Below are 21,530 nucleotides of genomic sequence, written 5' to 3' on the forward strand. Positions count from 1 at the left end.
GCAGCACAATCCAGGGCCATCCTGCTGCAGGAAATGGACAACACAGCAGGAGAGACGGGAGGAGGGTGGGAAAAGGGAAGATAAATAACCCTGTATTAGTATTAAACAGATTCCAGAGAACTACACCTCCCAGCATGCCCGCACTCACCTCTCCAGCATGAGAGACGCGGATGGAAAGGACTTCTCCAAGCCGCGGCAGCAGGTTATATATGGCAGAGCGGCCGGACGTGACGTCAGGAACGCACCGTCCCAGGGGGCGGGGCACGCAGTTTTCTCACATCTCTACCAATAAACGCCTGGCTTTTGGAATTGTCGCCCGCCAGAGGTTAGGGCGCCATATTGTTGGTTATATTAAAGGCGTTAGGAACCATCCGAGAAAGGAAAGCACACCGAGGATCTCCGTTATTGCCTCCGTTCCCCACCTACAATGTCCCCAACCAATATGGTGCCCAAGAAAACCACCCTCCTCCTTAGTATGACGGACGTAAAAAAAGGGGGAACGGTTCACTTCCGGGTGAGGAAGGCGGGAGAGTGAAGGTATTTTGACATAGCACTTCCGGAGCGTTGTGTTCCGGCGGTGGCCCCGTCCCGGCCCGTCCGCGCCCCCGGAGGTAGGTGGCAAAAGTCAGGAGGGAGGAGGAGGGGAGAGTACTGGCGGGGGTGGGAGTGCAGGGCGCGGCTACAGGAGGGCACAGCTCAGCCTCCCGGGAGGAGGAGGGGCCTCCATGTCCAGCCCGCCCACTGTCGCCCTCCTCACCCGTATACCACCCCGGGGGGTCACCCCACTGTCGTGACAGCTGTGCCCGCCGGCGCCCCCTAGGGGTAGGGCAGTGCTGCTGTGTGTGCTGGAGGCTGACTGCCCCCCACAGTGCAGCCTGGGGAGGAGAGCACTACAAGTCCCAGCAGGCACAGACTGGCAGAGGAGGCTGGGACTTGTAGTTCCACAGCAGGCAGTCACATGTTGTGCAGCGCTGCCGCACGGGCGTAACTTTTAGGCCTCATTCACAGCAGGTTATGCGCCGTCCGTGTTACTGGCGGATTTATTTTATGGAGAGCTGAAACCCCATTGATTCGCATCGGGCGAGTCAGACGTGTTTTTTTTTATAAACACCCGCAGCGCGTCCTATCTTACAATGTATCGGGCGCGGGCGTAAGCGTATTTACGGAATATAGCGGGGATTTTCCTTGGCGTACGGATTTTACTGCACTTTTTGCGCCCCCCTGAGACGTGTTCATTTGCGCGCGGCAAAAATGACGATTGGTATAGCTATGTGTTATTTTTTTTTCCTGCACAATTACGCAGCGTCCCACGCATCTCTTTGCAGAATTTTGCGCGTCCCCGGGTGCGCAAATGTGCAGGAAAATAAAGCGTGCCGCAGGTTTTATCATTGTGCAATTGAAGAGCGTAGGAATAATATCCGTGTGCGAACGAACCCAGTGAAGCCGATGGGTTCTGTGCTTTTGCGTATTGCGTGCGCAAATTTTAGTTGCGCAAATAGGCCTGTGTGACGCCGACCTTACGGAACGCGGTAACCCATATTAAACTCCATCGGATCGCAAAACTCCGTGTAACGCATCGCAGCGATACGGGGGATTCTTGCGGTTTCTTTTGCACGCGTGAAAACGTAATGAATAGACGCAAAAAAAAACAACCGTAGAACGTGCGCGGTGCGGTCCGTGAAAATACTGCGAATGTCATGGGCCAAAATGAAAATTCGCCCGTGTGTAATGGGAACGGTTTTCTGCAGCACATTGCCGCAGCGTGGTGCCTGGGTTCTCACGGATGGCGTCTCTGCCCGCGCCATTTACGGAATGTCATCATACGGTCGGACGGGACTTGGAAGGTTTCCGCATTAAAGACATTTTTCCCCTAAATGAGGGTCCAGCTGTTGGTACCCCCAGGGATGACCGGAACGGCGCCCCCTAGTGAATGGCGTAGCAGTGCGAACGACTGACCCGCGCTTCATGCATTGCTGTCGGACGTACGGATACCGCCGAGCGCAGTTGCCTCCGGACATTGTGAATAAAGCAGTGGTGGATCACGCCTGCGCACGGAGACGCAGGGGTGCGTCGTTCTCGTGATCCCTGGGGGTCCCGGCGGGCGGCCCCCCAGCAATCATACTATTCTACAGATAGGGTGGGATTGTGTTTAGTGGGAATCCCAAGATCTGATCGCGCTTGGGGCGGTCACTCCTCCGGCTGGAGGTTCCGGCTCACAATCTCGTGTGATCGAGCGCAAGCGCTATTGATGTCACCGCTGGAAAAAAAATCTGGTGAGCGCGGCTGCCGATGCGTTCGCTGTCTTCTTTTTTTGTATCCACGGACTTTAATGGTCGGTTTCGGCCCATGAACGCAGACCAGAAAGCGAGAAATCAGTCGTTAGTCGCCGTCACTGGAATGACAAGACTGGTTGGCGACTTCTCGCTCCGCACAAACAAGCGGTTTTTCATCTTTGATTGGAGGCGGACGGCCAGAAGAGATCTCCGGCGCGCTCCACCTCCATTGGCTGCATGACCCTCAGCCCGGGCGGGATAGTCATTAGGTGGGCGGTCGGGTGCCTCTGCTGGCATGGATTGTAGCATCGCCCTGCAATCTGCTAATCCAATAGAAGTCAATGCAAGTAGTCGCACCGTGACCTATATTGGAGGTCGTAGGGTTACACTTCAGTCTTCGGCCAAAGTCGCATGTAGCCGTAGAATTAGGCTGAACCCACTTGTTGTAGTGATGTTTTTCAATGCTAAAAGGGGTCGTTCCACCATAACTTATAGGACAGGTGTGTCTGATCACAAGAACAGGGGGTCCCGGGCTTCACCGTAGGAACGGAGCGGTGGTCCTGCATTACCTCTGCACTCTCAAAGATGGCCGAGTACAACACGATCTCCAGCAGTCCTATGGAAATATATGGGGTGGTGCTGTGCATGCCTGACCGCTGCGCCGCTCATCCGGGGATCATTGGGACTCCCATTGTCGGGATCAGTGAGGGTCCCAGCAGTCGGACCCCCCACCAACAATCCGCTAGTTATTCCCTATTGTGTGGATAGGGAATGACTAGTCTTGGTGCCCCCATTGGGGGGGGGGGGGTCTTCTTTTTTTTTTCTAGATGGCAATGAAAAACTCTATTTGGATTCTTATGGGAAGAGTTTTTTTTCTGGGAAGTTACTGTTTTTATGAATGTCTTTTTATTATTACAAACCTCAAGTAAGAAATGCCGGAACTTTCCTGAGACTTTACTGTCAGAATGGTGATTCCTGGGGGAGGGGTGCTTGATGATGTTTACAAGAAACTATAAGATTCCGCATCGCTCACGAGTCACAATGTGCGGAGGAGAAGAATAGACATTAAAGGGGTTGTCCCGAGGCAGCAAGTGGGTCTATACACTTCTGTATGGCCATAATAATGCACTTTGTAATGTACATCGTGCATTAATTATGAGCCATACAGAAGTTATAAAAAGTTTTTTACTTACCTGCTCCGTTGCTAGCGTCCTCGTTCCCATGGAGCCGACTAATTTTTGGCCTCCGATGGCCAAATTAGCCGCGCTTGCGCAGTCCGGGTCTTCAGCAGTCTTCTATGGAGCCGCTCGTGCCAGAGAGCGGCTCCGTGTAGCTCCGCCCCGTCACGTGCCGATTCCAGCCAATCAGGAGGCTGGAATCGGCAGTGGACCGCACAGAAGAGCTGCGGTCCACAAAGACGGAGGATCCCGGCGGCCATCTTCAGCGGTAAGTATTGAAGTCACCGGACCGCCGGGATTCAGGTAAGCGCTGTGCGGGTGGTTTTTTTAACCCCTGCATCGGGGTTGTCTCGCGCCGAACGGGGGGGGGGTTTAAAAAAAAAAAAACCCGTTTCGGCGCGGGACATCTCCTTTAATGTTCCGTTACAAAAAAAACGCCAAAACACCATTTTCATTGTTTTTAATTAAAGGGCAAGTAAACTTTTAAAAAACTTTTGCCGTGTCTTTGTGAAGTTTTGCTGAGCGGGGTCCGGAGTTCTGGGCGCTGTGCCCATGCGGCTCGGAGCAGTTTATGAGTCAGTAGAAAGTAAATGAACCCATACATTGCTTGCTGGTAAGAGCTGAATAGGCACAACGCTCCACTTACTGCTGCTACCCGTCCGTGGTACGTGGATCCCACCCATCAGTACTTCTGACACCTCACTATGGCATCCTTCACACACCCTTTGCAATGCAAGTTTGGATTTAGGGTTTTCTTAGGAGGTTTTCTCTTTCTGCCATTATACAATGGCGCCGTCTGCTGGCTAGAGTCAGTACTGCAGTATATGGCATTCCGGAGAGGCCCCCAGACAACAGAGCGGCCAGTAATCTACAGTAAGAATACCCTGTCGGACATCTTCCGACATCAGAGCTGCACAGCCTTCAACCAGAATGTTGGAAGACATCAGGCAGTGGATTGGAAAGGGTTAAGGCTCCTTCACACGGGCGTATTTGCGCGCAACAGTCAGAGAATAGAACCCGTTGATTTCAATGGGTTTGTTCACATTTCCGTATCTTGCGTGCGCATTTTGGTTGCTCAAAAATAAATAAAACCATTCTGCTCTACTTTTCGACACATTTGCGCACTATAGGTCTCCGTAGAAGTCATTGTGGTGCGCCAATGCGCATAAAGACGTGTAGTCCGCTGTATAATCCCGCTTGAATAAAAGAACACATCTGGAACTCCTTAGACTAATTAGACATTTCATGCGGTGCGTCTTTGATTGCCGCACGCAAATAAACATGCCCTGCGGGCGGAAAACGTACAGCAATATACGCCGATGCGTGTGCAAAAAAAAAAAGTGTTGATCGTTCCGCAAAAATGCAGCGCTCTTGCACACGCAAATGGGCATACGCTCGTGTGATGGAGCCCCAAGAACAGACCCTCATATCTATTTCTCATTGACGCCGAATTCAGATTTGCGTAGGATAAGTCAGCGCGGTGCGATTGCTGCACGGATTCTCGTTTACACGAATGGAACACTTACTTGACACGGAATCTGTGCAGATTCCACGGCAAATCTGTGGCTAACGGGCGACCTTGTATGTACCCTTCCTGCTACCTCTATACGTGTATACAGAATTACCATAAACCAACCCCCCACAACTCAATGTCCCCCCTTCACACACAATTCATGTTTTTGCCCAAAGTCTAATGGAGAGGAATGGCAATAAGCGATTTACTATTGTTGTTTCTGTTGGATACACGGGGGCTCAGATGAAGAGAACATGTATTTATAGGGCACTTCAAAACTTTCCGAAATTCCTATAAAAGGAAATCTGCATTTTGCATTAATCTGGCATATTATAAATAAATAACATATATAATATTATATTCTTCTACTTTTATTTTATTTTTTTCCCCGGCCGGAGTTGGTACATTCCTACCGATTCCACCAGAATGAGGCCCTTGCCTCCTGAGATATACAGATCCATCCGGTATATTTTCCCTCCTGCACAGATTCCCTCGCTGATCTATAATAGAAGCCATCTATTCGCCTTCGCTGCCGCGTTCCTCACCCCGCACAGCTTGGCGGCCGTTCCCCTATTTGTATGCATTATTGTCTGGGATCGCAGGAACAGAACGCCGGCTGTTGTGACATTTTTCTTGGTGACAAAATTATGCAGCGCTAAAACCGGCCTCCCTTTTCTGCAAGAACATCACGTTATAATTTCTAATCCCTTTTCCTGATTCAGTCCAGACGTCGGCGAGCCGCTCGTCAGCGCCTTCATGATAAAGCGGTGAAAAGGGGGTTTTGTGTCATTTAGAAATGCCATCAACATGGGATCGGTGGGGTCCGGCCGCTCGGACCCCTCCAGTCCCAATAGGCAAAAAAAAAACTAAAATCCATTCTCCGTTGAAATTCATGAGATATGTAAATAGCCAAGTGATATATATATAATATGATACACATATATGTCAGGGCTTATTCACACAGGCGGTTTTTACATCTGTCTTTGCGACTTACTGCTCACTGACCCATTACAGTCAATGAGTCTATGCAGAAAGGCGTTTTTTGTAGTGGGTTTTTTTTCCGTGGACTGACGGCCCGTGTATTTAAAAAAAAAAAAATCATTTCTAAGCAATGCCAGGAAACAATTGGGCCTCTTTTTTCGTTTGACGCATAGATGACACACGCAGACGCTAGTTAGCATGCATGTCATTGCATTAAATGAGCGGCGAATGATAAGCGAACACACTCGCGTTCGTGATTCAATCAGCCCGTTATACTGAACAATTTTTTATATATACGATAATTGTTCCGTGTAAAAGGGCCCTATAGACCTGCTTTGATTGGCCAGGGCTGCCCATGTGACCAGCATTGGCCAGTCAGATCCAGTGTTTTAGGATAGCGATGCTGCTAATGCACCGTGTATATCCAGTAGTCAGCGGTTCGGCCATCTTTGTTTGTCCAGGCTTGCAGAGTCGCGTTTAGCATATAGTGATGCGGATATAAATTAAAGAGGTTCTTCAATTTAGGCGAATGTCTGATTTATAAGAGGGTAATTAGTTGATTACAAAGTGTCCTTCTACTGATAGAAGTCTACGGTGCCCTATAATGGTTCAGAGGTTGTATGGAGCTGGAATCTATCGGCAGATATCAAGCCCTTTTGACTTTTTGGTTGGATCCACATGGGGGCGAATCAGCAGCGGAAAGCCTGCCTCAAAGGGCGCACCATTTGGTGTGGATTTTGAAGCGGGTTTTAACGCGTATTTCTGTGCAGAATTCACCCAGTCATTCAGAGGAGGCGAATTCTGCTGCGTAAATGGCGATAAAATTGACATGCTGCAGAATTGAATTCCACACGGCATGTCCATTTTTCGAATGGATTTTGTGTGGATTATTTCTGCAGCTTGTAGACAAGAGTTTCAAAATCTACCGTAAATGCTGCGGAAATTCCATGCGGTGGGTACGCACAAAAATTCTGCGGCAAATCCTCCCCACATGAACCCCCTCTTAGAGCAAGTCCACATGGGACATATTGTCCGCAGCAGAAAATCCACTGCAAAATCCTCAACGACTCAAATTGCAAAATGTACATGGGTTAGATGGATTTTTTTGCAGATTCCCCACAGACTTCACCCCCTGATTTGAAATGTCTGAAATCTGTTATGAAATTGACATTTTGTGAATTCAAAATCCACCCCACGAGTCAATTTTTGCTGCAGATTTTTTTTTCCTCTGACTTCACTGCCAGTTCCAAATTAGTTATTGAGAAGTGCGTGCATGCTGATAAAGCCAAGGACACACAGCCGTATTAAAGGCAATATGCTTCTGATTTATTAAAAGCATCATAGTAAGTATGTGTATATATGTATATATATATATACTCCAAATGACGTAGCAATAGAAATACATACCCTTAAATTAATAACTCAGGATAGCCTTTAGTTTCTAATGATTAATATATGTTAACGCCTTAAGGTGTGTGTTACTACTGAAACACGTGATTTCCAATAAATAAGGAGAAACTAAACTAACGAGAATAAACTTATTAATATTACTGCTTGGCCTGAGGAATTCAAATGAGGGAAAAAGAGGAGCTTTTCTTATCGGAATTTAGGCCTCTATCGTGAGAAAGGCCCGTAGGAGGGCGGCCTGAACCTGAGAACCATGTGTAGGATATAGAGGACAAGAATCTAATACATACTAGTGTATAATATTGAATAGTTAACCATTTAGCTGCTGTTATTTACCTGCTGATTATTATAATGAGAGGCAATACCACTATATATATAATGTGTGTGTATGTATAATATATATATATGTGTGTATTAGTCTAGGCTGCTTTCAGAAAAATCACAGAAAATACATATATATATGCACTAGCTGATATACCCAGCCTCACCTGAGTTAATTTGATACAGGTGTTTACGTGTTGTTTGCACGAAAAATTTTATGAAGTCAAGGTTACTTTAGAGTAACCGAGGAATAAAATATCTATACATATGGAGGAGCGTTAGATTCTCCTCAGGCTGCATGTACCGATGTCCCTCTGCAGAATGTGCCACCCCTCCCACTCTCTTTATTTAGGACCTAAAGAATGCTCGCGCCAAATTTCACGCTTTTACAACACCGAGAAGTTACATTACATAGGGGTGCACTTACTTTTGCAATTGGCATTGAATAATCGAGTTGTGACCCCTTTACTTTTCCTATTTAGGACCTAAAGAATGGCCATGCCAAATTTCATGTTTGTACGACACCGTGAAGTTAGAGAATTAGATTAGGTACATTACATAGGGCTGCTAATACTTTTGTACTTAGCATCAAATAATCAACTTGTGACCCCTTTACTTTTCCTATTTAGGACCTAAAGAATGCTCGTGCCAAATTTCATGTTTGTACAACACCGTGAAGTTAGAGAATTAGATTATGTACATTACATAGGGGGTCACTTATTTTTGCACTTAGAATTGAATAATCAAGTTGTGACCCCTTTACTTTTCCTATTTAGGACCTAAAAAATGATCATCCCAAATTTCATGTTTGTATGATATCGGGGAGCTAGAGAATTAGATTTGGTACATTACACAGGGGTGCCAATACTTTTGCACTTAGCATTGAATTTTGGAGTTGTGACCCCTTTACTTTTCCTATTTAGGACCTAAAGAATGCTTCTGCCAAATTTCATGTCTGTGCGACATCGGTAAGTTAGAGAATTAGTGGCGAGTCAGTCAGTGAGGGCTTTCACATAGATAGACAGATAGATAGATAGATAGATATAATAGAATACATATATTATTACTATAATATTAGCATGTAAATGAGACTTTTTGAAACCTCATCCATTTGGCCTGTACAGTAATATGCTGTGGATTTTCCGCACACAAGTCCATGACCAAAAATTTGTAGTGGATACATCATGTTAACATAGTAGCAGATTTCTTTGCATTTATATGATTCTTTTCTCATAGAAAACAGAAGTATGTGCCAACCCACACTTACCGATGCGATGATGCCACCATGAGTCTAAGACCTTATGGGCCATAACTCAGTGTATGGACAACCTAAGAGCACATTAATGGCTTTTGGTTCAATGACTGTATACTTAGAACATAGACAAGACCAATTTCAAGTCACGTATTCGAGAAATTAAACCTTGTATCTTGCATTTCCTCCTGTAGGGTTGAGTGCTTACGAGAGGGGCAACCATGGAGAAAGGAGGCAATATTCAGCTGGAGATTCCCGAGTACAGTAACTCCGTTCTGAGCCACCTCAACCAGCTGCGGATGCAAGGGCGTCTGTGTGATATTGTGGTCAACGTGCAAGGCCAGTCCTTTCGAGCACACAAAGTGGTTTTGGCCGCCAGCTCGCCCTACTTCCGAGACCACATGTCCTTAAACGAGATGAGCGCAGTGTCATTATCGGTCATCAAAAATCCTGGGGTGTTCGAACAGCTGCTTTCTTTCTGCTACACAGGCCGTATTTGCTTGCAACTTGCCGATATCATAAGCTATCTGACGGCTGCAAGCTTTTTACAGATGCAGCATATTATTGACAAATGCACGCAGATCCTTGAGGGCATCCATCTAAAAATTAGTTCACCCGAATCGGAAGAAGAGTTAAGCCAGAGTAGGCCAAAACACCAAGAAAGAGTCCAGGATTCCCATCGCGTCAGCCAGAGTTTGACTCGTTCTTTAAGCCCACGGCACAGCACTCCAAGACCCTCAGGGAATCGGAGGGGTCAGGTAAGCACTGTACTGGACATTAGGGAGTTGAGTCCAGCAGAGGAATCCACAAGTCCTCAGATGGTGGAGCAGGGTTCGGATGTGGAGAGCCGGGAACCCATTCTTCGAATCAACCGAGCTGGACAGTGGTACGTGGAAACAGGGTCAGCAGATAGAGGAGAACGGAGTGACGACGATGTCAGGGTGATGGGAGCCCTTCGTATCAAGACGGAGAACCTGGATGAGTGGTTGGGTCCAGAGAACCAACCTTCGGGAGAAGATGGAAGTAGTGCAGAAGAGGTGACCGCTATGGTGATTGATACAACAGGGCACAATGCTACCGGACAGGAAAGCTACAATATGGGGTCATCTAACACCAAAGTGTCCAGGCCAACGAGCAGTGAGATGGACAGGTAAGTGAAACGTGTTTCTTACTTTCAGAGAGGTACCGGCACAGACTGCCCAGTCTTCACGGTCCTTGCTGGGCAGGAAGTTAAGAAATCTTGCAGTAAGAACAATAGCCGTAGGCTGTCCTCCTAGGCTTCCATATGCAGTATAAAGCCTTGCCGTTTGCCTTCTGTCCTATATGAGAAGGAGTTCTACCGAAGGAGCTCATTATTGACCCAAATGCCCATGGTTTGCTAAAGAGCTCCATTACACTATTCTACCAAAAGTAATCGGACTCCTGAGCTAGAATCAATAGTAGTATTTATTTCCATATGTTAATACCTAGTGGGCCCCACTTTGGCTATAATGGCATCAGATTCTCCCTGTGGCATACTTTCTACTAACGTTTGATACACTTCAGCTGGTATTTCCTTCCATTCCACCTGCAAACATCTTGTGAGTTCTCTCAAAGACGATGCATTGACCCATCTACTATGGTGCAAGGAGCGTCGTCATTAGACTGTTGAGCAATGGAAGAACGTTCTATGAAGTATTGAATCGCGCTAATACATCTTCACACCTGATGGACGTACCCGGGTGTGGAGGAGGCTGGGGAACACCTTCTGCCTGAGTGTGTTGTGCCAGGAGTTAAGTACGGCGCAGGTTCCATTATTGTCTGGAGATGTTTTATGTGACTCGGTCCGTTGATTGTAGTGACCAGCACCATGAACATGGAGGTGAACCCTGACATTCTAGACAATAAAGTACTGCTGACAATGTGGTAATACTCTGGGAATGGTCAGCCATACTTCCGACAAGACAACGTGCCTTGTCACAAATCCAACTCTGTTTTACGTTGGTTTGAGGATATGGATGTTCATGATTGGACCGGCTGCACAGAGTCCTGACCTCAACCCTACTGAACATCTGTGGCACAAACTCGAATGTCGAGTCAGGAAATATGAACAGCGTCCATCTTCTTATGTTTACAGGATGAATGGAGGGAAATACCAGCTGAAGTGTATCAGACATTAGTATAAAGTATGTCATGGAGAGTAGCCAATGTTATTAGAGCCAAAGGAGCCCCACTAAGTTAATATATGGGATTAAATACTCCTTTAGATTCTTGCTCAGGTGTCCAATTACTTTAGGTAGGTTGGTGTATACAGCACCGAGGAATCACAGTTTGGGGATTTATAAAGACCGGGGGAAAAAAATATTTAGTCAGATACCAATTGTACAAGTTCTCCCACTTAAAAAGATGAGAGAGGCCTGTAATTGACATCATAGGTAGACCTCAACTATGAGAGACAACATGACAAAACGCATCCAGAAAATCACATTGTCTGATTTTTTAACGAATTTATTTGCAAATTATGGTGGAAAATAAGTATTTGATCAATAACAAAAGTTCATCTCAATACTTTGTTATATATCCTTTATTGGCAATGACAGAGGTTAAACGTTTTCTGTAAGTCCTCACAAGGTTGGCACACACTGTGGCTGGTATGGTGGCCCATTCCTCCATGCAGATCTTCTCAAGAGCAGTGATGTTTTGGGGCTGTCGTTGGGCAACACGGACTTTCAACTCCCTCCAAAGGTTTTCTATAGGATTGAGATCTAGAGACTGGCTAGGCCACTTCAGGACCTTAAAATGCTTCTTACGAAGCCCCTCCTTCATTGCCCTGGCGGTGTGCTTGGGATCATTGTCATGCTGAAAGACCCAGCCACATTTCATCTTCAGTGCCCCTGCTGATGGACGGAGGTTTGTACTCACGATCCATGGCCCAATTCATTCTTTCATGTATACGGATCGTCCTGGTCCCTTTGCAGAGAAACAGCCCCAAAGCATGATGTTGGCACCCCCATGCTTCACAGTAGGTATGGTGTTCGTTGGATGCAACTCAGCATTCTTTCTCCTCCAAACACGAAGAGTTGTGTTTCTGCCAAACCGTTCTACTTTGGTTTCATCTGACCATATGACATTCTCCCAATACTCTTCTGGATCATCCGAATGCTCTCTAGCAAACTTCAGTCGGCCCTGGACATGTACTGGCTTAAGCAGGGGGACACGTCTGGTACTGCAGGATCTGAGTCCCTGGCGGCGTAGTGCGTTACTGATGGTACCCTTTGTTATGTTGGTCCCAGCTCTCTGCAGTCCATTCACTAGGTTCTCCCGTGTGGTTCTGGGATTTTTGCTCACCGTTCTTGTGATCATTTGACCCCACGGGGTGAGATCTTGCGTGGAGCCCCAGATCGAGGGAGATTATCAGTGGTCTTGTATCTCTTCCAGTTCTAATTATTGCCCTAACAGTTGGTTTCTTCACACCAAGCTGCTTGCCTATTGTAGATTCAGTCTTCCCAGTCTGGTGCAGGGCTACAATTTTGTTTCTGGTGTCCTTCGACAGCTCTTTGGTCTTCACCATAGTGGAGTTTGGAGTCTGACTGCTTGAGGTTGTGGACAGGTGCCATTACTACAGGTAATGAGTGGAGGACAGAGGAGCCTCTTAAAGAAGAAGTTACAGGTCTGTGAGACCCAGAAATCTTGCTTGTTTGTAGGTGACCAAATACTTATTTTCCCCCATAATTTGCAAATGAATTCGTTAAAAATCAGACAATGTGATTTTCTGGATGTGTTTTCTCATGTTGTCTCTCTCATAGTTGAGGTCTACCTATGATGTCAATTACAGGCCTCTCTCATCTCTTTCAGTGTGAGAACTTGTACAATTGGTATCTGACTAAATACTTTTTTCCCCACTGTATTTTGTATGGTATCCAGCTGCAGAATTATAGCATGGTGATACTTAGATGCAACCACAATGGTAACCTGTAGACAAAAAATACAAGTTACCTTGTGATGGCTGTGTAAAGAATAAAAGATCCAACAGGGTATTCTTACCATAGGATACACCAAGTCAGGGATTCTTTACAGTGATAGATCCCTAATGTCGAATAGAATTGGGGACCTGGAGAACATCAGGGAGGTTTATTAGCAGTACATGCCAATTAGGTATATGGCATGTATACCTCACTTACTAATTCAGCTTTCAGTCTTCCGCTGTATCCTGTTGCTTTATTCCTTCCCATTAAACCAGACTTCCTTCTATAAAATGTAACCGACACGTCATCATGCTGCTTCCATCGACTTGAAGTGCTCCTTCCATCTATGCTTGACCCTGGTCCTTCATGCAGGGACTTGTTGTGTCAATGGAGGCAGCATTATGACGACATGTTGATCGCAGGCCCCTCTGTAGGCTGCCATGCTATGGACAGGAGTGTCGCCAGTGGAGACTGGAGGCCAGCCAAGCAGGCAGCTGGAATAAAGCAAAAAAGACACAGCAGAGGATGTAAAGATGAATTAGTAAATTGACATATACATGTAATTTAGTTAAAGGGATCCCCCCTATTCTAGCTTTTGAGGGCCTATCCTCAGGATCAGTTGCAAATAGCAGATGGGTGGAGGTCTGTCGGAAAGGACCCCTGGCAATTAGCTGTTTCTTAGTGTATGTAGCTTTTATGTTGACAGAAGCAGACAGCTCCGTACATTGTGCAGTGGCGCAGGTTGGTATTGCAAGCCCATTCACTTCAGTTGAACTCAGCCTGCAACACCAGCTTGGGCCACTGCGCAATATATGGAGCTGTTTCCAGCAATAAAACAGCCCTTTTCTCTAAGGCATTGGCCCTGGGGCCCTGATTACTGGGGTCCCAAGTGGCTGACCCCTGCCAAGCTGGTGTTGATGACCTATCCTTGAGGCCAGATTCACATGGGCATATTTGTGCATGAAATTTTCACAATGTCAGAAATGTTCTTAAATAATTCAGTGGAAACTTTCCTAACTTTTTTTTACCTCTTTGCCAAAGATTCAGCCCCTCTGGTAGCGTGACCACCATGCCAGAAAGACACAGAGCAAAGAGCGAGTCTCCCCGGCGGTTGGAGGAGCCGAAGCAACATAGCAACCAGGTGGGTGGTTTCCTATCGAAGAGTCCTTAAAGTCAGCTGAATCATATGTTCATAACATGAGACGCTCCTCCAAGGACATTCCGGAAGGATTGAAAATAGCGATTATACAATGGAATATGACATTTTTAACCTTCCCCACACTCGTTGTCTTCTTGGTCAATTCAAAGGTTATCGCTATCCGGCAACTTAGAAGTACACATTAGGATATGAATGCATAGCGTTGAGACGAGGCCAGGCCAGCACTGCCAATATCTTAGAAGCGAGGCCATCGTTATCAACGGTATTATATGCAGAGTAGATGGAGGGGTGAACAGAACAGGAAGTCTGTGAGGTGCTGCTTCAGCAAATAGCTGCAGAGCAGGAAGACATCATTTTGGCAGGTTCTCCTTTTTTCCTGTGGTATTAAAGACCCATGGTGTATAGCGTGAAAGCTTGCATTTGATGGACCAGTATGCATATATTTAAAGGGGTTAGCCCACTGGCGTAACTATAGGGGATGCGGTTGCACCCAGGAGCTTTAGGGGGCCCAAAAGGCCTTTCTTCTCCATATAAGGAGCCTGATACTATGACTAAAGCATTATAGTTGGGGGCCCTATTACAGGTCTTGTATTGGGGCCCAGGAGCTCGAAGTTACACCTCTGCTGGGGTTAAGAGAAGTTGGTGGGGCCCCAAGATAAACTTTTGCACCCAGGCCCATGAGCCTTTAGCTACGCCCCTGTGTTAGTCCTATAGTCCCAACTGCGTTGCAATAACAAAAAGTGCAGTATTTACCCATCCTCTATTTAAGGAATCCAGCTCTGCAGCCCCGCCGTCCTCCCATTGTTTGTTGTGGAAGATGATGTCACCAGAAGTCACCTTACCATTCCACCCAATCAGAGGCTGCAGCGTCGTCACCGATCTGAATTCCTTGCATCATGGCACCCAGGATATGGGTACCAATGCCAGGAGAATGGGCGGTGACACTCCAGCCTCTGACTGGCTGCAGCGGTCAGGTGACTCACGGTGACCTCATCTTCCACAACCAACACCAGAAGGACGGTGGGGCTGCACGTTGAATCCCCGCTGCAGACGAGGGTTAAGTACTGTGCCTATCGGCTAGTTTTCTTCATCACGTCAGCATGTGGTTATGGTTTTTAAGATTTTTATGTTTCATTATCATTTAATTCTCCCTTCTCTCTTTCTCCTCTAGGGAGATGAAGGCGGGGTGGTTGGAGTCAGCGGCTACGTAGAATATCTCCGTGAGCAAGAGGTGTCTGAGCGATGGTTTCGTTACAACCCACGATTGACCTGTATCTACTGCGCCAAGTCCTTCAACCAGAAGGGTAGTCTAGACCGCCATATGCGGCTTCACATGGGCATCACTCCTTTTGTGTGTCGGATGTGTGGTAAGAAGTACACCCGCAAAGATCAGCTGGAGTATCATATACGGAAGCATACAGGCAACAAACCCTTCCATTGCCACGTGTGTGGGAAGAGCTTCCCCTTCCAGGCCATCCTTAATCAGCACTTTCGGAAGAACCACCCTGGCTGTATTCCTCTTGAAGGTCCTCACAGCATTTCACCGGAGACCACCACAGTTGTCACTTCCAGAGGGCCGGCTGGAGAAGAGTCTCCACCTCACGATGAAGCCGGTGGAGTGGCACCTTCAGCAACAGCTGAGGTGGCCTATGGTGGTGAGACGGCTCATGGCTCTGTGTCCACTACTGGACCAGACTAAGAAAGGAAAAAAAAAAATCTATATTTACAGGAGGACACAAGTAGACTAATTTCCTCCCTTTTACCTCAGCAAAACTTCACAACATTTTTATCCTTCCCTCCTGCTCCTCTTTTTTTTCTTTTCCCAGTCGAGTTCTGAAGCGATTGTCTCCTGGGGTATTTGTCGAATGCAGAATTTTGGGAAGTTTGCAAATTTCATTGCCAAATTCAGAGAAATTGTATTAGCTTCCTTTTTTGTGCTCCTTTCCATTTTAGACCTAAAAAAAAAACAAACTGTTACTATTCAGTATCAACAGCGAAGGACACAAAAGCTACTGTTTTTTGAGTGAATACGCCCCTTTTGCTTTTTCGAGTGCAGTCGGTGACTATTGGAGATCATGTTGAAACAGATGCATCTCTCCAGGAGCATTTCAGGTGGCGAGGCACCGATCATTGAAGCTTTTTTTTTTTTTTGGCTTTTTCCGAATCATGCTCGGCAGACAGTTTGGTCTCGGCCTTCAAAGAAGTTTGATGGTGCTGTTTTAGGAATCTTAGTAAGGTGCTCGAAGATACTTCTGTAGCAGAGTCAAAAAGACTCTTCTGTGCATGTAAGAGAAGTGTGAAATGTTAAGCAACGCTCACAAATGTGAGTTTGGGAGGCAATGATGCAATAAGTAACCCTTTTTTAGACGTCGGAGTTGTCTCTACTGTTTTCGAGACGACTCTGAGCAGGGCTGGATTTATGTTTTCTGTACGCCCCATCCAATCGCCACTTAATCAAATAGCCACGACTAGCCAAGTAATGGGCTAGGACTTTGCCAATCCTTCCAGAATATTGCTAGGAAAGGATGCCATAGATGCCGTTTTTAGCCAAAATGATGGTAATTTGTGCCAATAATTCGGCTTCTATGGTAACAAAATGATCCTCTCTAGCCAGAACTTTTGGAAAGTTTCTTCTGTTGGAAAAGTTTTGGCAGTCTCATTGCTTTAAAGGGAACCTGTCCTTTATGTTAAGTACCATAAAATGTTATGGTACTCATAGGACAGGGAACATGAAGACCCAGGGTGTGTTTCTTATACTTACCTGGCTCCCCCGTTCCTTCGCTGTCACTCTTGGAAGTCAGCGCTCGGTCTGTGACCATGAATCTTTTCTGCGGAGAACAGTACGTTCGTGAGTTCATTTTTTTTTAAAGGGGGTTTTCCACTAAATATATGTATTACTAATCCACAGGATGGATAATAAATGTATGATTGCTGGGAGTCTTACAGCTGGAAACTCCAAATATCATGAAAATGCCAGTCCCCGCAGGGACATGCATGACTACTGCTCCATTCACTTCTATAGGACTGATGGGCATATGCAGGTGCTTTGCTCAGTTCTCTCTATAGACAGTGTATTGAGCAATGGTCATGGATGGCGTACCTCCGCTGTATTCACTAAGGGGACTTGAGAAGAACGCCTCGTAATCCTTGGGATTCCTATTGCTGGCACCACCACTGCCTATCCTATGCATAGGTAATAAATGCATTTAATGGGAAAACCCCTTACATTATTGGGTGGACATTCACTAAACAGCGTTTCAATAATGTAATAGAATTTTTACATTGCTCAGATAATCAAACTTGCCCTCGTTTTTTTGGAACATGTCGTCATATCAGTAGATTGTTTCCTTCAGGTAGGACAGGAACTGACTAGGTCTTACATACCTTACCATAAATCCAGCCCTGCCATTGGGTTGTTAAAAAGTAACATAAGTGATGCCTTTTCTTTCTTTCTTGTTTTCTCCTTGGCATCAATTGCCTTACCAGCTGCCTGCTTCATGAGTTTCCCAAGAGAGCTTTGCTTCTTAAAAAAATTAGGGTGCACTAAGCTATATTTTTGACGTAAAACAGGGGCTTTACCGCCAACTCAACATGACCGAACCATGTTTGTTTTTTTTTGTCGGAAGGGCCCCCTTTCTGGACGCTTATTTATAAATGACTAGAGTTCTAGATCGCCCTAATGCTCCATTCGCACTTTTTTTTATTTCTTCATTCTAGTGAGCAAGGAAGATGCGCGCGCCATCGACCTTTACAGATGAGTGAATATGCTTTAACGCAGCCGTTGTTTTTTTTTTTGTTTGTTTGTTTTTTTACAGTATACATGTTCATTTCGCTTCTTATATGCAGTAGACACATACATTTGGTCTCCTGGCATGTACGAGGTTAGTGACAGTATTTCATATATTTATTTATTTTCTCATTTTGTTACATACGACACACAGTTTATATTACCGAGTATCATTTTTGTTTTGTACTGTTCTAAGTTACATTTTAATTTTATTTTGGGTTTTCTGAAATTTTATGATAATGCAAGTTGCTTTTATATCGCGAAGGATTTTGAAAACCTCTAAAGGTCAGTACTTTGACAGAACTTACCTACCTTGTCTGTTAGAACCACAAACTCATTGGAGCCGATAGAAGTGGGTTCGCTGACTCTTCTAGATTAGCTGGAATTGTTAGCTAGGTCCAGCGGGACTCTGAAAAGTATTTCTAATAAGTATGACTTCTAATAAGGCATACTTACTCATTTCAATGGCTGCCTTATGTATCAATATCCTCATGGTCATCTGCTGCCGATGACATTTTGAGAAAAAGGGTTCAAACCGAATCGCCCCTTTTAAAAGTCTTCGCTATCCTCTGCAGCCATGTAAGTTGTTATTGGATTGCTACCTTGTTTAACTCCTATTTTGAGTGTCGTTTTGCTTAGAGGGCTCGTCCGGGAGTTCAATAAATTAACCGGATATCAGGAAATGTTGCAAAACAAATAATAACCATTAAAGCCCTGATGACGATCTGGCACAAACGTCTCTTTAAAGACCAGGTTCAATGGAAGTTCCAGCACTCCTTCAGCATAAAAACTTTGTTCAATCAATATATATTAAAAAGGCATGACAAGCTAAAAAAAACCTTCTTTTTTTTAAGGTTGTCATGCCTTTTTTATCATACTTTGTTGATTGGGGTTTGTTTACAATGGCCTTGGATTGTGTAGTATAAAAGGGCCTTAACTGAACTGTTTACTCCTCCACCGCCGATACTCTGAAGGTCCCACTGGTTATGGTTGAATCATACTGACCTCCGTAGTCTTGTGCCTTATGTACTAGCATCTCTGCTGAGGCCAGTAATTCACTGCAGTGACTACTTGGGTGTAACGCCACCTCAACCGCTTGAAAAATGAAGACCATTGGAGACCACCAAGAGCATTGCCACTGGTGCTGCAAGGGATTTTTCGAGGAAGTAATGGTTATTTTTTGTGTTTCGTAACATTTTTTTCCCGATCCGGTTGACTTATCAGTAGCCACGCTTAATTTCTCCTGTGGTGGTGCTGCAGGTCAATTGAACACTTGCTATCAGGTTCCACCACAGGCTGCAGCCGATCACTGGTGGTCTTAGCAGTGAAACACCCTGTGGTCTGCTTTTCGCCAAGGAGCCTTCTTACAGAAAAGCCTGTTGGTCCAATGCGGATATTTCCTGTAGGCAAAGTTAATCTACACTTTCATTTTAAAGGTGGTGGCCTCACTTCTTGGTTTATGGATATCTCTGGTTCCAAGTGAATTAAGAAGGTCTTCTACACTCTATAGTGGGCTCTATCATAAACTTATAGGTTCTGTCAAAGTTTGCAGAAGTTCCGTTCATATGAAAGCAACTTGTCTGTGAGTAATGGCTTTCCTTTACATCAAGTCAAGCTCTTCTCTGCTGTCCTTTTAATCCTTAGAGGTGAATTGCTTTATTTCTCTATTAAGTCTGCCTTTTGTTTGACCCTACGACCAAGCAAAGGCGCGGACACTATGGCTTTATCTTGACGTATGTGAAGAGTGTATATGAACTGGTAGTATCCAAAAAAAAAAAAATAAGACCCTAGTCCTAATGAAGCTCAGGGTTTTGACTCCTTTATTTACAACGTACCTCTCGGTCCTAGGTTTTGGTATTGTGCAATGAGGAACAGAAGCTTGAGGACTCCGCTGCATGGGTATTTTTTAGTTTTAAGCTTCTAGATAGATTACAATAAAGGACCTCTCTTCTACCTACACTTTACGTAGCTGGGTCTGGGATAGCGAGGTGGTGTTCATATTTCTGGGCTTACTAATGGGTCGTGTTCATTGAGAATATTTCCTATCTAGTTCAAGGGAGAGTCTGGTAGCAACCCCAATCTAATGCAGTGAGAAAAGTGAATTTCAAAGCACGGTTTCCTAGGTCTATTTTAGCAAAAATTCTCGTAACGATGCGGAAACAAATATTTTTGCGTCTGTTTGTAAAAAGCACTTTAAATGGACAATTGGCCTTGCTTCTTAAGGCAATAAAGCAGCTCCAATACAGGTTCTAGGTTCTTCTATTCAGGTGCTAGAGCATTGCAGTCACATAATGATTCCACTGCAATAATACCCAGGCTTTTCTGGAGTACGGATCTAGAGTGCTAGTCCTACAACATTTCAGTGCATGCGCATGGTATCTGTTCCAGATAGGAGAACATTGTATGAAAAAAGGCACTTAAAATGGCACTTAGCCCACAGCCAAACGTTATCTAGAATAGTAAGGGATGTATATAGTGTTCGGCACGTGGAGCAAATTAAAAATTATTATATATATATGATGAGGTTTTCCCCACATCTGATATAGTTGCAGTACCCCACTTCCTTGAACATGAGGGGTGGGGTATTGGTATGGTCCGTGCAGTAAGATGGTAATCCTAATTTTATTGAGGATGCTTAGGACTTGGTCTAAGGTTGGTGGAGGTCCCTGGGCCAAAAAATTGGTCACTATTAGAGATGAGCGAGTGTACTCGGATAAGCACTACTCGCTCGAGTAATTGGCTTTATCCGAGTATCGCTGTGCTCGGGTCTGAAGATTCGGGTGCCGCTGCGGCTGACAGGTGAGTCGCAGCGGGGAGCAGGGGAGAGCGGGCGGGAGAGAAGGAGAGAAAGATCTTACCTCTGTTCCTCCCCGCTCTCCCCGCTCCGTGCCGGCACCCGAATCTTTAGCCCCGAGCACAGCGATACTTGGATAAAGCAAATTACTCGAGCGAGTAGTACTTATCCGAGTACGCTCGCCCATCTCTAGTCACCATCCCATCTCTAGGACCCCTCTTACAGAAGGATAATTGGCCCTACATACATATTGCCATCTCCACTGGAGTTATACGGGCACTCAAGCCGGCAAATTCCTTAGGGTGGCTTTACACAGGACAACTATCACCCAAATAGTCACTCGAACTACTTGTTACAGCGAGGTATTGGCATACGAATGACTGTTGTTTTGGTGCTTTTACATCGAGCAGTTGTTTAATTTTGCACAAACCTCCCTGCAAAGTTATTGGCTAGACAAAGATTGAAGGACAAAATATTGACACCACACAAAAAAAAAAACCCAACATTTGACTATTTTTAGGTGAGCTGAAATGAAGCAAGTAGTCAACAAATTCCTGCTTCTTGCCTTGTTAGTTGGCCGTAATTACAAGGTAATTGGTGCTTACATTCACTTTATCGAGTGACTATTCAGACGATGGTTGACCGTGGAAAGCCACCCTTAGGGTATGCTTATGTCAGCGGCAACTTCCGCAGCATTTCCACATCCAATACAGAGTCAAAATCTGCATAGTTGGTGCGTATTTTCACTGGAAATGAGCTGTAGCCGATTTCAGAAGGTACAGCGCTCCTCTCCGAGGTCTTCAGCGGTCAACACTTCCTTCATCAGGCGGCCTGTACTAAGCACAGTGCCACTAGTTGGGTGATGCGAAGGTAACCCAATGGTGTGGATTTTGACTCTGTCTTGGATGTGGACTTTGCTAC

The 21,530-nt window shown here is 45.5% G+C and overlaps 1 protein-coding gene across 1 annotated transcript; it reads left to right on the forward strand.

Annotated features, from left to right (window-relative positions):
- The first annotated feature begins 506 nt into the window (after positions 1 to 506).
- Positions 507 to 20,524, forward strand: ZBTB37 (zinc finger and BTB domain containing 37). Its single transcript, XM_066597498.1, has 4 exons — positions 507 to 611; positions 9,120 to 10,075; positions 13,911 to 14,010; positions 15,200 to 20,524. The coding sequence occupies exons 2-4, from the start codon at positions 9,147 to 9,149 to the stop codon at positions 15,725 to 15,727; spliced, it is 1,557 nt and encodes a 518-aa protein (XP_066453595.1). The 5' UTR covers positions 507 to 611; positions 9,120 to 9,146; the 3' UTR covers positions 15,728 to 20,524.
- Positions 20,525 to 21,530: the final 1,006 nt, after the last annotated feature.

Source organism: Eleutherodactylus coqui, chromosome 3, assembly GCF_035609145.1.
Source record: "Eleutherodactylus coqui strain aEleCoq1 chromosome 3, aEleCoq1.hap1, whole genome shotgun sequence".
NCBI classification, from domain to species: domain Eukaryota; kingdom Metazoa; phylum Chordata; class Amphibia; order Anura; family Eleutherodactylidae; genus Eleutherodactylus; species Eleutherodactylus coqui.